The 12158-nt window shown below is 49.5% G+C and overlaps 2 protein-coding genes across 2 annotated transcripts; both read right to left on the minus strand.

Annotated features, from left to right (window-relative positions):
- Positions 1 to 8584: 8584 nt before the first annotated feature.
- Positions 8585 to 9301, minus strand: LOC139793798 (feather keratin-like). Its single transcript, XM_071738708.1, has one exon. The coding sequence runs from the start codon at positions 9281 to 9283 to the stop codon at positions 8966 to 8968; it is 318 nt and encodes a 105-aa protein (XP_071594809.1). The 5' UTR covers positions 9284 to 9301; the 3' UTR covers positions 8585 to 8965.
- A 2176-nt stretch (positions 9302 to 11477) lies between these two features.
- On the minus strand, positions 11478 to 12068 carry LOC139793799 (feather keratin-like). The gene has a single exon (XM_071738709.1). It carries the CDS (start codon positions 12048 to 12050, stop codon positions 11706 to 11708), a length of 345 nt encoding a protein of 114 aa, XP_071594810.1. The 5' UTR covers positions 12051 to 12068; the 3' UTR covers positions 11478 to 11705.
- Between the last annotated feature and the right edge of the window lie 90 nt (positions 12069 to 12158).

Genomic DNA, 12158 nt, shown 5'->3' on the forward strand with positions numbered 1-12158 from the left:
TGACATTTTTTGGGTGAGAGGAGGTGTGTTTGGGAGTCTTTTCCTGGCAGATGTATGTCATGGCATTTTTGGAGACGTGACCAAGCCGCAGAAGTGGTTGGGTGCCACCGGTGTGGTTTAATTTTTGTCATCCCTGAGCTTGGAACTGGGTGACTTGTAGAGTCCCTTCCAAGCCAAACCATTCTATGATCTCATAGCACTCGTGTGGTGAGGTTTGCGGGCAGGTTGTGAAGGAGAGCCCTGCATTCCTGTCAGCCTTTGCTGTGTGCTCTGGGCTTTGGAGAGGTGCTGGGCATGAGGCTGTGCCTGGTTCATCACACTGCTTCTCTTGCTGCCATCTCACCAGGCCTGTCTTTAGTCCTGGTCTTTTCCTCTGGGTGTGCTCTCTGGCTGTCTCTGTGTCCTTCTTCCTTGCACGTTTGTAGCTCTTTGTGCTTGGTTTACCGGGTAAGTAATGTTTTGTAAATGAGACATCTACAGGGTCAGTTATTTCTGTGTTTTGTGAAAGAGTCCAAATATTTGGGGAATTAAACTGATGGGGAGGAAGTTCAAAATGGTTGAACATCTTTGTGGTTGAAACTGAAAAACAACAAATAATTTTTATGAGCTTGTAAGAGGACAGAGGAAGCTCGAGTTGTTTTTTAAGTTCCAGGTAGGGGCTGAATTTCTGTGGAAAGGATTTTTGGATTTAGAATGTCCAGTGGCCTATTTTGTGAGTAGGGTTCAGGTGATTGCTTCTCTTTGGATAGGGAGTCCCCATGGACTGGCAGGTGAGGCTGCATGGAAGAGAACCAGCCTGAGTGAACTGAGGGTTTTGGCTGGAACTGAGGGAATTTTGACATTTTATGACCTTTGCAAAAAGGGGTTTGGAACTTGAGGACTGCAAGGATTTAGTGAGATAATGTAGAGAGAAAATCAGAAGGGCCAAAAGTAACTAAAACATAACCCACCTGTGGTTCCTTAGGACTGAGTGTATTCCAGGATGATTGTGAGGCAATCTTAGGAATTCTAGAACTACAGAATGGCTTGGGTCATCTAGATCGAACCCACTGAATGATTTGTAGTTATTCCTAGTTACTTCTTTGTAGTTCAATTTACTTTTACTAGACCAGATTTCTCTAAGTCCTCTTGACATGCTCATGAACACTCCTGTTGAGGAGGTATCCAGAAGTTCTCTCATCGAGGTGTTTTGTGTCTCAGCACTGTCAAATGAAACCATTTCTTCTTTTGATGAATCCCAGGATACAGTTGTCTTCCAGTGCTGTGGGATGTGTGATGAAGGATGGAGTGCTGGGCAACTGGATCCTCTGGAGTCCTTGGGTCTTGAGAGATGACATCCACACATCCTGTGGGAGCTGGATGGTTTCATTGGGAGATAAGTCACAAGCGCAGCGGTCGTACTTGTGAGCTTGGTACTTGTCCTTGTGAGCCTGGTGACAGTTTTTTTGAGAAATGAAGTGTTTGGAGTGTTTTCAGAGGAGGTGTGTCAGGGCCTTTTTCAAAGCAAAGCATAGGAGAGGTGGGGTGTCATCAGTGAGCTTTGAGGTTTTCATCGGAAGGGTTCAGCATTGATGAGCTTTAAGGAGTCTTTCAACCCAAACCATTGCATGGTGTCATGGCATTTGTGTGGTATGTGTTGCAGGGCTTTTCCACGTGGCCTGGTTGGATCTTGCTCCCTAGTTCTGTTCTTTCTGGGGCTGGATGAGGCTTGGGGGAAGAAAGGAAGAGGAGGCGTGTCAGGCTTGGATGCAAAAGAACTTTATTGATGGAAAAGCAGAATAAAGAGGCAGGAGCATTAATGTGGAAGGGAGCATATCTGAGGTGCAAACAGTGCAACCATCAGTCGGCGTCCCTTGTGGAAGACAGATCTTGCCAGAGCACCAAGGTCTTTGTGCCTTTTGATGTGAGGAGAAGAGAGGAGATCCCTGATGTAGTTTGGCTTGTGAGAAGGAGGTATCAGAGGAGGAGGCATCAGAAGAGAAATGGTCTCCCTTGATGTGGTGGGTTGCAGGGTGCAGGTGTTTGCTGTCATAGGTTGTAGGGAGGGCCCTTAGCAGATGCCACAGCCTCCTCTACCTCCCAGGCCGTAGCCACATCCGTAGCCATAGCCCAGGCCTCCCAGGCCTCCCAGGCCTCCCAGGCCGTAGCCCAGGCCGTATCCGGAGTTGATGGGCACTCCCAGGGCACTGAGGTCGTTGCCCACGGCAGCGGATGCGGAGGATCCGACGGCGGTGCTCTGGGGGAAGGAGGTGAGGATGGGTCCTGGCAGGGTGACCTGGACAGTGGAAGGCTGGATGACAACGCGGGAAGCCTCACACTGCCTGACACAGGGCTCGTTGCAGCTGTTAGCCAGTGGGGTGGGTCCGCAAGAGCCGCAGCGGTCGTAGCAGGCCATGTGTGTGGTTTGGAGGGGTGGCTGTGGAGGAGAGAGAGGGTGTTGAGAAAGCGTTGGGGCAGAGTGGGTGAGGAGAAGGCAGGAGGGGCAGGGGGTTGAGGCTCACCTGGTTGTTGGTGTAAGCGGAGAAGGGTTGAAGAGAAGTGTGTGAGGGAGAGAGGCGCTGGGCCGGCTTTTATGCTGGTCCGCGAGGGGCGGGACAGGCTTTGGGCATGAGGGCATTGTGCAGCAAGCATCTCCTGAGGACACATCCTCCTGCTCAGGAATGGGCTGGAGCAAGCTTTTCTGCCTCAGTCATCCCTTTTTCTGTTTGTTTTTTTAGGGACATGCCTTCTGAGCACGGTGACATTTTTTGGGTGAGAGGAGGTGTGTTTGGGAGTCTTTTCCTGGCAGATGTATGTCATGGCATTTTTGGAGACGTGACCAAGCCGCAGAAGTGGTTGGGTGCCACCGGTGTGGTTTAATTTTTGTCATCCCTGAGCTTGGAACTGGGTGACTTGTAGAGTCCCTTCCAAGCCAAACCATTCTATGATCTCATAGCACTCGTGTGGTGAGGTTTGCGGGCAGGTTGTGAAGGAGAGCCCTGCATTCCTGTCAGCCTTTGCTGTGTGCTCTGGGCTTTGGAGAGGTGCTGGGCATGAGGCTGTGCCTGGTTCATCACACTGCTTCTCTTGCTGCCATCTCACCAGGCCTGTCTTTAGTCCTGGTCTTTTCCTCTGGGTGTGCTCTCTGGCTGTCTCTGTGTCCTTCTTCCTTGCACGTTTGTAGCTCTTTGTGCTTGGTTTACCGGGTAAGTAATGTTTTGTAAATGAGACATCTACAGGGTCAGTTATTTCTGTGTTTTGTGAAAGAGTCCAAATATTTGGGGAATTAAACTGATGGGGAGGAAGTTCAAAATGGTTGAACATCTTTGTGGTTGAAACTGAAAAACAACAAATAATTTTTATGAGCTTGTAAGAGGACAGAGGAAGCTCGAGTTGTTTTTTAAGTTCCAGGTAGGGGCTGAATTTCTGTGGAAAGGATTTTTGGATTTAGAATGTCCAGTGGCCTATTTTGTGAGTAGGGTTCAGGTGATTGCTTCTCTTTGGATAGGGAGTCCCCATGGACTGGCAGGTGAGGCTGCATGGAAGAGAACCAGCCTGAGTGAACTGAGGGTTTTGGCTGGAACTGAGGGAATTTTGACATTTTATGACCTTTGCAAAAAGGGGTTTGGAACTTGAGGACTGCAAGGATTTAGTGAGATAATGTAGAGAGAAAATCAGAAGGGCCAAAAGTAACTAAAACATAACCCACCTGTGGTTCCTTAGGACTGAGTGTATTCCAGGATGATTGTGAGGCAATCTTAGGAATTCTAGAACTACAGAATGGCTTGGGTCATCTAGATCGAACCCACTGAATGATTTGTAGTTATTCCTAGTTACTTCTTTGTAGTTCAATTTACTTTTACTAGACCAGATTTCTCTAAGTCCTCTTGACATGCTCATGAACACTCCTGTTGAGGAGGTATCCAGAAGTTCTCTCATCGAGGTGTTTTGTGTCTCAGCACTGTCAAATGAAACCATTTCTTCTTTTGATGAATCCCAGGATACAGTTGTCTTCCAGTGCTGTGGGATGTGTGATGAAGGATGGAGTGCTGGGCAACTGGATCCTCTGGAGTCCTTGGGTCTTGAAAGATGACATCCACAGACCCTGTGGGAGCTGGATGGTTTCATTGGGAGATAAGTCACAAGCGCAGCGGTCGTACTTGTGAGCTTGGTACTTGTCCTTGTGAGCCTGGTGACAGTTTTTTTGAGAAATGAAGTGTTTGGAGTGTTTTCAGAGGAGGTGTGTCAGGGCCTTTTTCAAAGCAAAGCATAGGAGAGGTGGGGTGTCATCAGTGAGCTTTGAGGTTTTCATCGGAAGGGTTCAGCATTGATGAGCTTTAAGGAGTCTTTCAACCCAAACCATTGCATGGTGTCATGGCATTTGTGTGGTATGTGTTGCAGGGCTTTTCCACGTGGCCTGGTTGGATCTTGCTCCCTAGTTCTGTTCTTTCTGGGGCTGGATGAGGCTTGGGGGAAGAAAGGAAGAGGAGGCGTGTCAGGCTTGGATGCAAAAGAACTTTATTGATGGAAAAGCAGAATAAAGAGGCAGGAGCATTAATGTGGAAGGGAGCATATCTGAGGTGCAAACAGTGCAACCATCAGTCGGCGTCCCTTGTGTAAGACAGATCTTGCCAGAGCACCAAGGTCTTTGTGCCTTTTGATGTGAGGAGAAGAGAGGAGATCCCTGATGTAGTTTGGCTTGTGAGAAGGAGGTATCAGAGGAGGAGGCATCAGAAGAGAAATGGTCTCCCTTGATGTGGTGGGTTGCAGGGTGCAGGTGTTTGCTGTCATAGGTTGTAGGGAGGGCCCTTAGCAGATGCCACAGCCTCCTCTACCTCCCAGGCCGTAGCCACATCCGTAGCCATAGCCCAGGCCTCCCAGGCCTCCCAGGCCTCCCAGGCCGTAGCCCAGGCCGTATCCGGAGTTGATGGGCACTCCCAGGGCACTGAGGTCGTTGCCCACGGCAGCGGATGCGGAGGATCCGACGGCGGTGCTCTGGGGGAAGGAGGTGAGGATGGGTCCTGGCAGGGTGACCTGGACAGTGGAAGGCTGGATGACAACGCGGGAAGCCTCACACTGCCTGACACAGGGCTCGTAGCAGCTGTTAGCCAGCGGGGTGGGTCCGCAAGAGCCGCAGCGGTCGTAGCAGGCCATGTGTGTGCTTTGGAGGGGTGGCTGTGGAGGAGAGAGAGGGTGTTGAGAAAGCGTTGGGGCAGAGTGGGTGAGGAGAAGGCAGGAGGGGCAGGGGGTTGAGGCTCACCTGGTTGTTGGTGTAAGCGGAGAAGGGTTGAAGAGAAGTGTGTGAGGGAGAGAGGCGCTGGGCCGGCTTTTATGCTGGTCCCCGAGGGGCGGGACAGCCTTTGGGCATGAGGGCATTGTGCAGCAAGCAGCTCCTGAGGACACAGCCTCCTGCTCAGGAATGGGCTGGAGCAAGCTTTTCTGCCTCACTCATCCCTTTTTCTGTTTGTTTTTTTAGGGACATGCCTTCTGAGCATGGTGACATTTTTTTGGGTGAGAGGAGGTGTGTTTGGGAGTCTTTTCCTGGCAGATGTACGTCATGGCATTTTTGGAGACGTGACCAAGCCACAGGAGTGTTTGGGTGCCACCGGTGTGGTTTAATTTTTGTCATCACTGAGCTTGGAAGTGGGTGACTTGTAGAGTCCCTTCCAAGCCAAACCATTCTATGATTTCATAGCACTCGTGTGTTGAGGTTTGCGGGCAGGCTGTGAAGGAGAGCCCTGAATTCCTGTCATCCCTTGCAGTGTGCTCTGGGCTTTGGAGAAGTGCTGGGCATGAGGCTGTGCCTCGTTCATCACACTGCTTGTCTTGCTGCCATCTCACTGGGCCTGTCTGCATTTCTGGTTATTGCTGCTGGTTGTACTTTGCTGGTGCCTTGGTGCCTTTATTCTTTGCAAGATGTATCTGCTGAAGTTGGATTAGCTTGGGAAGAGAAATTTTGGGAGTGAGGCACCTAGAATTGTTGTTTTTTCAAGCGGTTGGAAGAACTTTCTGTATTTTGTAAAAGAGTCCCAAGTTTTGTAACTTTAACTTGTGGGGAAAAAGTCCAACATCTTTGAACAGAGAGTTTTGGTTGAAAGTGAGAAAACCCAAACCGTGTCATTAGCTCTGGTCTTTCCTGCTGGGTGAGCTCTGTGTTTGTCTTTGTGCCCCTCTTGCTTATTAGGTTCCAGGTGGGGGTTGAATTTCTTTGGGAAGGATTTATGGAGTAAGGGGTTGCTGTGGTCTGTTTTGTGAGTAGGGTTCAGGTGATTCCCTCTCTTTGGACAGGGAGTCCCCATGGACTGGCAGGTGAGTCTGTGTGGAAGAGAAGCAGCCTGACTGAACTGAGAGTTTTGGCTGGAACTGAGGGAATGCTGAGACTTTATGACCTTTGCAAAAAGGAGTTTGTCACTTGAAGACTGCAAGGATTTTATGAGATAATCTACAGAGAAAATTGGAAGGAACTAAAGGAACTAAAAACTGAACCCACGCCAGTTCCTTGGATTTGAATGTTTTGCAGGCCGATTGTGAGGCAAGCTGAGGAATTCTAGAACCATAGAATGGCTTGGGTCATTTAGAATGAAATCCACTGTGTTATTTCTAGTTTTTTCTAGTAACTTCTTGTAAGCTCTAGTTACTTCCACTTGACCACATTTGTCCCAAGTCCTCTTGACATGCTCATGACCACTCCTGTTGAGGAGGTATCCAGAAGTTCTCTCATCGAGGTGTTTTATGTCTCAGCACTGTCAAGTGAAACCATTTCTTCTTTTGGAAAATCCCAGGATACAGTTGTGTTCCTGTGCTGTGGGATGAGTGATGAAGGATGGAGTGCTGGGCAACTGGATCCTCTGGAGTCCTTGGGTCTTGAGAGATGACATCCACAGACCGTGTGGGAGCTGGATGGTTTCACTGGGTGACAAGTCACAAGCGCAGCGGTCGTAGCCGGCCATGTGTACGTGTCCTTGTGAGCCTGGTGACAGTTTTTTTGAGAAATCAAGTGTTTGGGAGTGTTTTTAGAGGAGGGATGTGTCAGGGCCTTTTTCAAAGCAAAACATAGGAGAGGTGGGGTGTCATCAGTGAGCTTTGAGGTTTTCATCTGAAGGGTTCAGCATTGATGACCTTTAAGGACTCTTCCAACCCAAACCATTGCATGATGTCATGGCATTTGTGTGGTGTGGTTTGTGTGTGTGTTGTGAAGATGGGATTCCCTTTCCTAGGAGGCCTGTCAGGCTGGTCTGGGCTTTGGAGATGTAGCAAGTGTGAGGCACTGCCCCTTCCAAGCCTCTTGTTCTGTCCCTTTCCTTTGCTGCCATCTTGCTAAGCTTGTTTTTAGGCCTGTCCCTTTCCCGTTGGGCACGCTCTGTAGGGGTCTTGGGCCTGGAGAGACTGGAGTACTGTTAGGGTCCATAATTATTATTTAATCTTTTTTTTTGTGAGGGCATAGATGAGCCTCTGCTCATATGCATCACACAAATTGCAGAAATAACAGGTTTGAAGGTTTAAGCAAATGACACTGATGCATTTTAGGGACAAAATGACACCACTTTTGAAAGCAGTCTTAAGAGGGAATCATTAGTGGGAGAGTAGAAAGCAGACCAGTTTTTTAAACTTATTAATCACCCAGGGAAAAGGGCTAATTAGAAAGAAAGGCAACAATTAAGCTTTCTCACCCTCTGAAGAAAAGCTGCGGCTGGCTGCAGGTGGGGATGCTGCTGACTTTGCCTCTGTCTGCTGCTGTCTACTTCTCCTCAGGCTTTTGGTGTGCTGCTCTGTCTTGGCTGCTGATTTCAGGATGATTCTGCTTCTTTAACTGTTGCCTGAGCTGTTGCTGCATTTTCTCCTTTCCATCCATGTTTTCTATAGCAGAAAACTGCTTTCCTTCCATTAATTGTTGTCAGATGGTTAAAATTGGTGACTGGAGACCTTACTTTTGATATTTGGGTCTTTCCCAGAATTCTATTGTGTTTACTGTCAATCTGCATTAGATGTCTGGCCAGCATTATTAGCTGATTTTATTATTTTATCTTTAGAGACCTAATGCGATGTTAGCGAAGGAGCCAGGCGCGATACCTATTAAAGAGTGTAAAGCAAAGTAGGGGAGCCAGGGATTTGCTGACTGATGCATTCTTGAAAATAGTAAACTAAGCTGGGGAGGCAGAGGACATAGGTTTTCCTAAAGGTTAAGAAAGGCAAACTTTGTTGAGAGAAAACCTGTTAACTGGAAATAGCTTTGGTTCTCATAAATCAAGAGATAATTTCATATTATCAATGTGTCCACATCACCAGTGTAGCAGGGGCAGTGATTGGTGGGCCTGATGGACACCTGTTGTCGAGGAAACATTAAGGCTGTGCAGATGAAGATCTTGCCACAATGGAAGTTGTAAAATTTCGTAAGTGCTGTGCAAGCCTTTCTTGAGGAAACTGAAGGGCTTGTGTCAGGGTCCAGAAGCCATCTGTGTGCTCCTGTATGGTGGTGTTCCTTGGGACATAGTTCCTAAGTGAGGTCTTACATCCCTTTTTGCAATCAACCCAGCCAATGACCTCTTGATGGCTGAGTTTGAGCTGGGTGAGATTTGGGAGAAGGAAGGAAGAAGAGGCTTCTCAGATTTTGATGATAAGGAAATTTATTGATGACAATCGCGCGAAAAGCAAGGAGTACCAAGTGGAAGGGAGCAGTCCTGGTGTCCAAATAGAGTTACTCTGATCTGAGGTCCTTGTCAGCAGGAGATTCTTCAATAGGCAAGCATGATGACCCAGGTCGTCATGCCTTGTGTTAGGACCAGCTCACTGGATGTCCCCTGGTGTTCTGAAGATTCTCAGCAGGGAGTTGGAGTGAGGAGTAGAGGAGGTAGGAAACGTGGCACTGTAGAGAAGGGTATGTGGAAAGAAATAAGGATGGAGATGAAGAGCCTGGAGGTGTGTCTTCAGTGCATAACATGGGTCCCAGGGTGAGAGTGGTTGTTTTTGGAAATGGTGTTGCGTGCTCTTAGCAGATGCCACAGCCTCCTCTACCTCCAAAGCCATAGCCCAGGCCTCTCAGGCCTCCCAGGCCGTAGCCCAGGCCGTATCCGGAGTTGATGGGCACTCCCAGGGCACTGAGGTCGTTGCCCACAGCAGCGGATGCGGAGGATCCGACGGCGGTGCTCTGGGGGAAGGAGGTGAGGATGGGTCCTGGCAGGGTGACCTGGACAGTGGAAGGCTGGATGACAACGCGGGAAGCCTCACACTGCCTGACACAGGGCTCGTTGCAGCTGTTAGCCAGCGGGGTGGGTCCGCAAGAGCCGCAGCGGTCGTAGCAGGCCATGTGTGTGGTGTGGAGGGGTGCCTGTGGAGGAGAGAGAGGGTGTTGAGAAAGCGTTGGGGCAGAGTGGGTGAGGAGAAGGCAGGAGGGGCAGGGGGTTGAGGCTCACCTGGTTGTTGGTGTCAGCGGAGAAGGGTTGAAGAGAAGTGTGTGAGGGAGAGAGGCGCTGGTCCGGCTTTTATGCTGGTCCCCGAGGGGCGGGACAGCCTTTGGGCATCATCGTGCAGCAAGCAGCTCCTGAGGACGCAGTCTCCTCCTCAGGAATGGGCTGGAGCAAGCTTTTCTGCCTCAGTCATCCTTTTTTCTGTTTGTTTTTTTAGGGACATGCCTTCTGAGCATGGTGACATTTTTTGGGTGAGAGGAGGTGTGTTTGGGAGTCTTTTCCTGGCAGATGTACGTCATGGCATTTTTGGAGACGTGACCAAGCCACAGGAGTGGTTGGGTGCCACCAGTGTGGTTTAATTTTTGTCACCCCTGAGCTTGGAAGTGGGTGACTTGTAGAGTCCCTTCCAAGCCAAACCATTCTATGATTTCATAGCACTCGTGTGTTGAGGTTTGCGGGCAGGCTGTGAAGGAGAGCCCTGAATTCCTGTCATCCCTTGCAGTGTGCTCTGGGCTTTGGAGAAGTGCTGGGCATGAGGTTGTGCCTCGTTCATCACACTGCTTGTCTTGCTGCCATCTCACTGGGCCTGTCTGCATTTCTGGTTATTGCTGCTGGTTGTGCTTTGCTGGTGCCTTGGTGCCTTTATTCTTTGCAAGATGTATCTGCTGAAGTTGGATTAACTTGGGAAGAGAAATTTTGGGAGTGAGGCACCTAGAATTGTTGTTTTTTCAAGCGGTTGGAAGAACTTTTTTTGTAAAAGAGTATTTTGTGAAAGAGTCCCAAGTTTTGTAACTTTAGCTTGTGGGAAAAAAGTCCAACATCTTTGAACAGAGAGTTTTGGTTGAAAGTGAGAAAACCCAAACCGTGTCATTAGCTCTGGTCTTTCCTGCTGGGTGAGCTCTGTGTTTGTCTTTGTGTCCCTCTTGCTTATTAGGTTTCAGGTGAGGTTGAATTTCTTTGGGAAGGATTTATGGAGTGAGGGGTTGCTGTGGTCTGTTTTGTGAGTAGGGTTCAGGTAATTCCCTCTCTTTGGACAGGGAGTCCCCATGGACTGGCAGGTGAGTCTGTGTGGAAGAGAAGCAGCCTGAGTGAACTGAGAGTTTTGGCTGGAACTGAGGGAATGCTGAGAGTTTATGACCTTTGCAAAAAGGGGTTTGTCACTTGAAGACTGCAAGGATTTTATGAGGTAACCTACAGAGGAACTTGGGAGAGCCAAAAGGTGCTAGAACGGAAACCACCCCAGTTCCTTGAATTTGAGTGTTAGCAGGCCGATTGTGAGGCAAGCTGAGGAATTCTAGAACCACAGAACGGCTTGGGTCATTTAGAGTGAAATCCACTGTGTTATTTCTAGTTTTTTTTAGAAACTTCTTGTTAGTTGTAGTTACTTCCACTTGACCAGATTTCTCCAAGTCCTGTTGACATGCTGGTCAACACTCGTGTTGAGGAGACATCCACAGCTTCTCTCATTGACCTGTTTTATGTCTCAGCGCTGTCAAATGAAACAATTTCTTCCTTTGATGAATCCCTGGACGCAGTTGTCTTCCTGTGCTGTGGGATGAGTGATGAAGGATGGAGTGCTGGGCAACTGCATCCTCTGAAATCCTTGGGTCTTGAGAGATGACATCCACACATCCTGTGGGAGCTGGATGGTTTCATTGGGAGATAAGTCACAAGCGCAGCGGTCGTACGTGTCCTTGTGAGCCTGGTGACAGTTTTTTTGAGAAATGAAGTGTTTGGAGTGTTTTCAGAGGAGGTGTGTCAGGGCCTTTTTCAAAGCAAAGCATAGGAGAGGTGGGGTGTCATCAGTGAGCTTTGAGGTTTTCATTGGAAGGCTTCAGCATTGATGAGCTTTAAGGAGTCTTTCAACCCAAACCATTGCATGGTGTCATGGCATTTGTGTGGTATCTGTTGCAGGGCTTTTCCACGTGGCCTGGTTGGATCTTGCTCCCTAGTTCTGTTCTTTTTGAGGCTGGATGAGGCTTGGGGGAAGAAAGGAAGAGGAGGCGTGTCAGGCTTGGATGCAAAAGCACTTTATTGATGGAAAAACAGAGTAAAGAGGCAGGAGCATTAATGCGGAAGGGAGCATATCTGAGGTGCAAACAGTGCAACCATCAGTCGGCGTCCCTTGTGTAAGACAGATCTTGCCAGAGCACCAAGGTCTTTGTGCCTTTTGATGTGAGGAGAAGAGAGGAGATCCCTGATGTAGTTTGGCTTGTGAGAAGGAGGTATCAGAGGAGGAGGCATCAGAAGAGAAATGGTCTCCCTTGATGTGGTGGGTTGCAGGGTGCAGGTGTTTGCTGTCATAGGTTGTAGGGAGGGCCCTTAGCAGATGCCACAGCCTCCTCTACCTCCCAGGCCGTAGCCACATCCGTAGCCATAGCCCAGGCCTCCCAGGCCTCCCAGGCCTCCCAGGCCGTAGCCCAGGCCGTATCCGGAGTTGATGGGCACTCCCAGGGCACTGAGGTCGTTGCCCACGGCAGCGGATGCGGAGGATCCGACGGCGGTGCTCTGGGGGAAGGAGGTGAGGATGGGTCCTGGCAGGGTGACCTGGACAGTGGAAGGCTGGATGACAACGCGGGAAGCCTCACACTGCCTGACACAGGGCTCGTTGCAGCTGTTAGCCAGCGGGGTGGGTCCGCAAGAGCCGCAGCGGTCGTAGCAGGCCATGTGTGTGGTGTGGAGGGGTGCCTGTGGAGGAGAGAGAGGGTGTTGAGAAAGCGTTGGGGCAGAGTGGGTGAGGAGAAGGCAGGAGGGGCAGGGGGTTGAGGCTCACCT

Source organism: Heliangelus exortis, chromosome 2 (assembly GCF_036169615.1).
Source record: "Heliangelus exortis chromosome 2, bHelExo1.hap1, whole genome shotgun sequence".
In the NCBI taxonomy this organism is placed as follows: Eukaryota; Metazoa; Chordata; class Aves; order Apodiformes; family Trochilidae; genus Heliangelus; species Heliangelus exortis.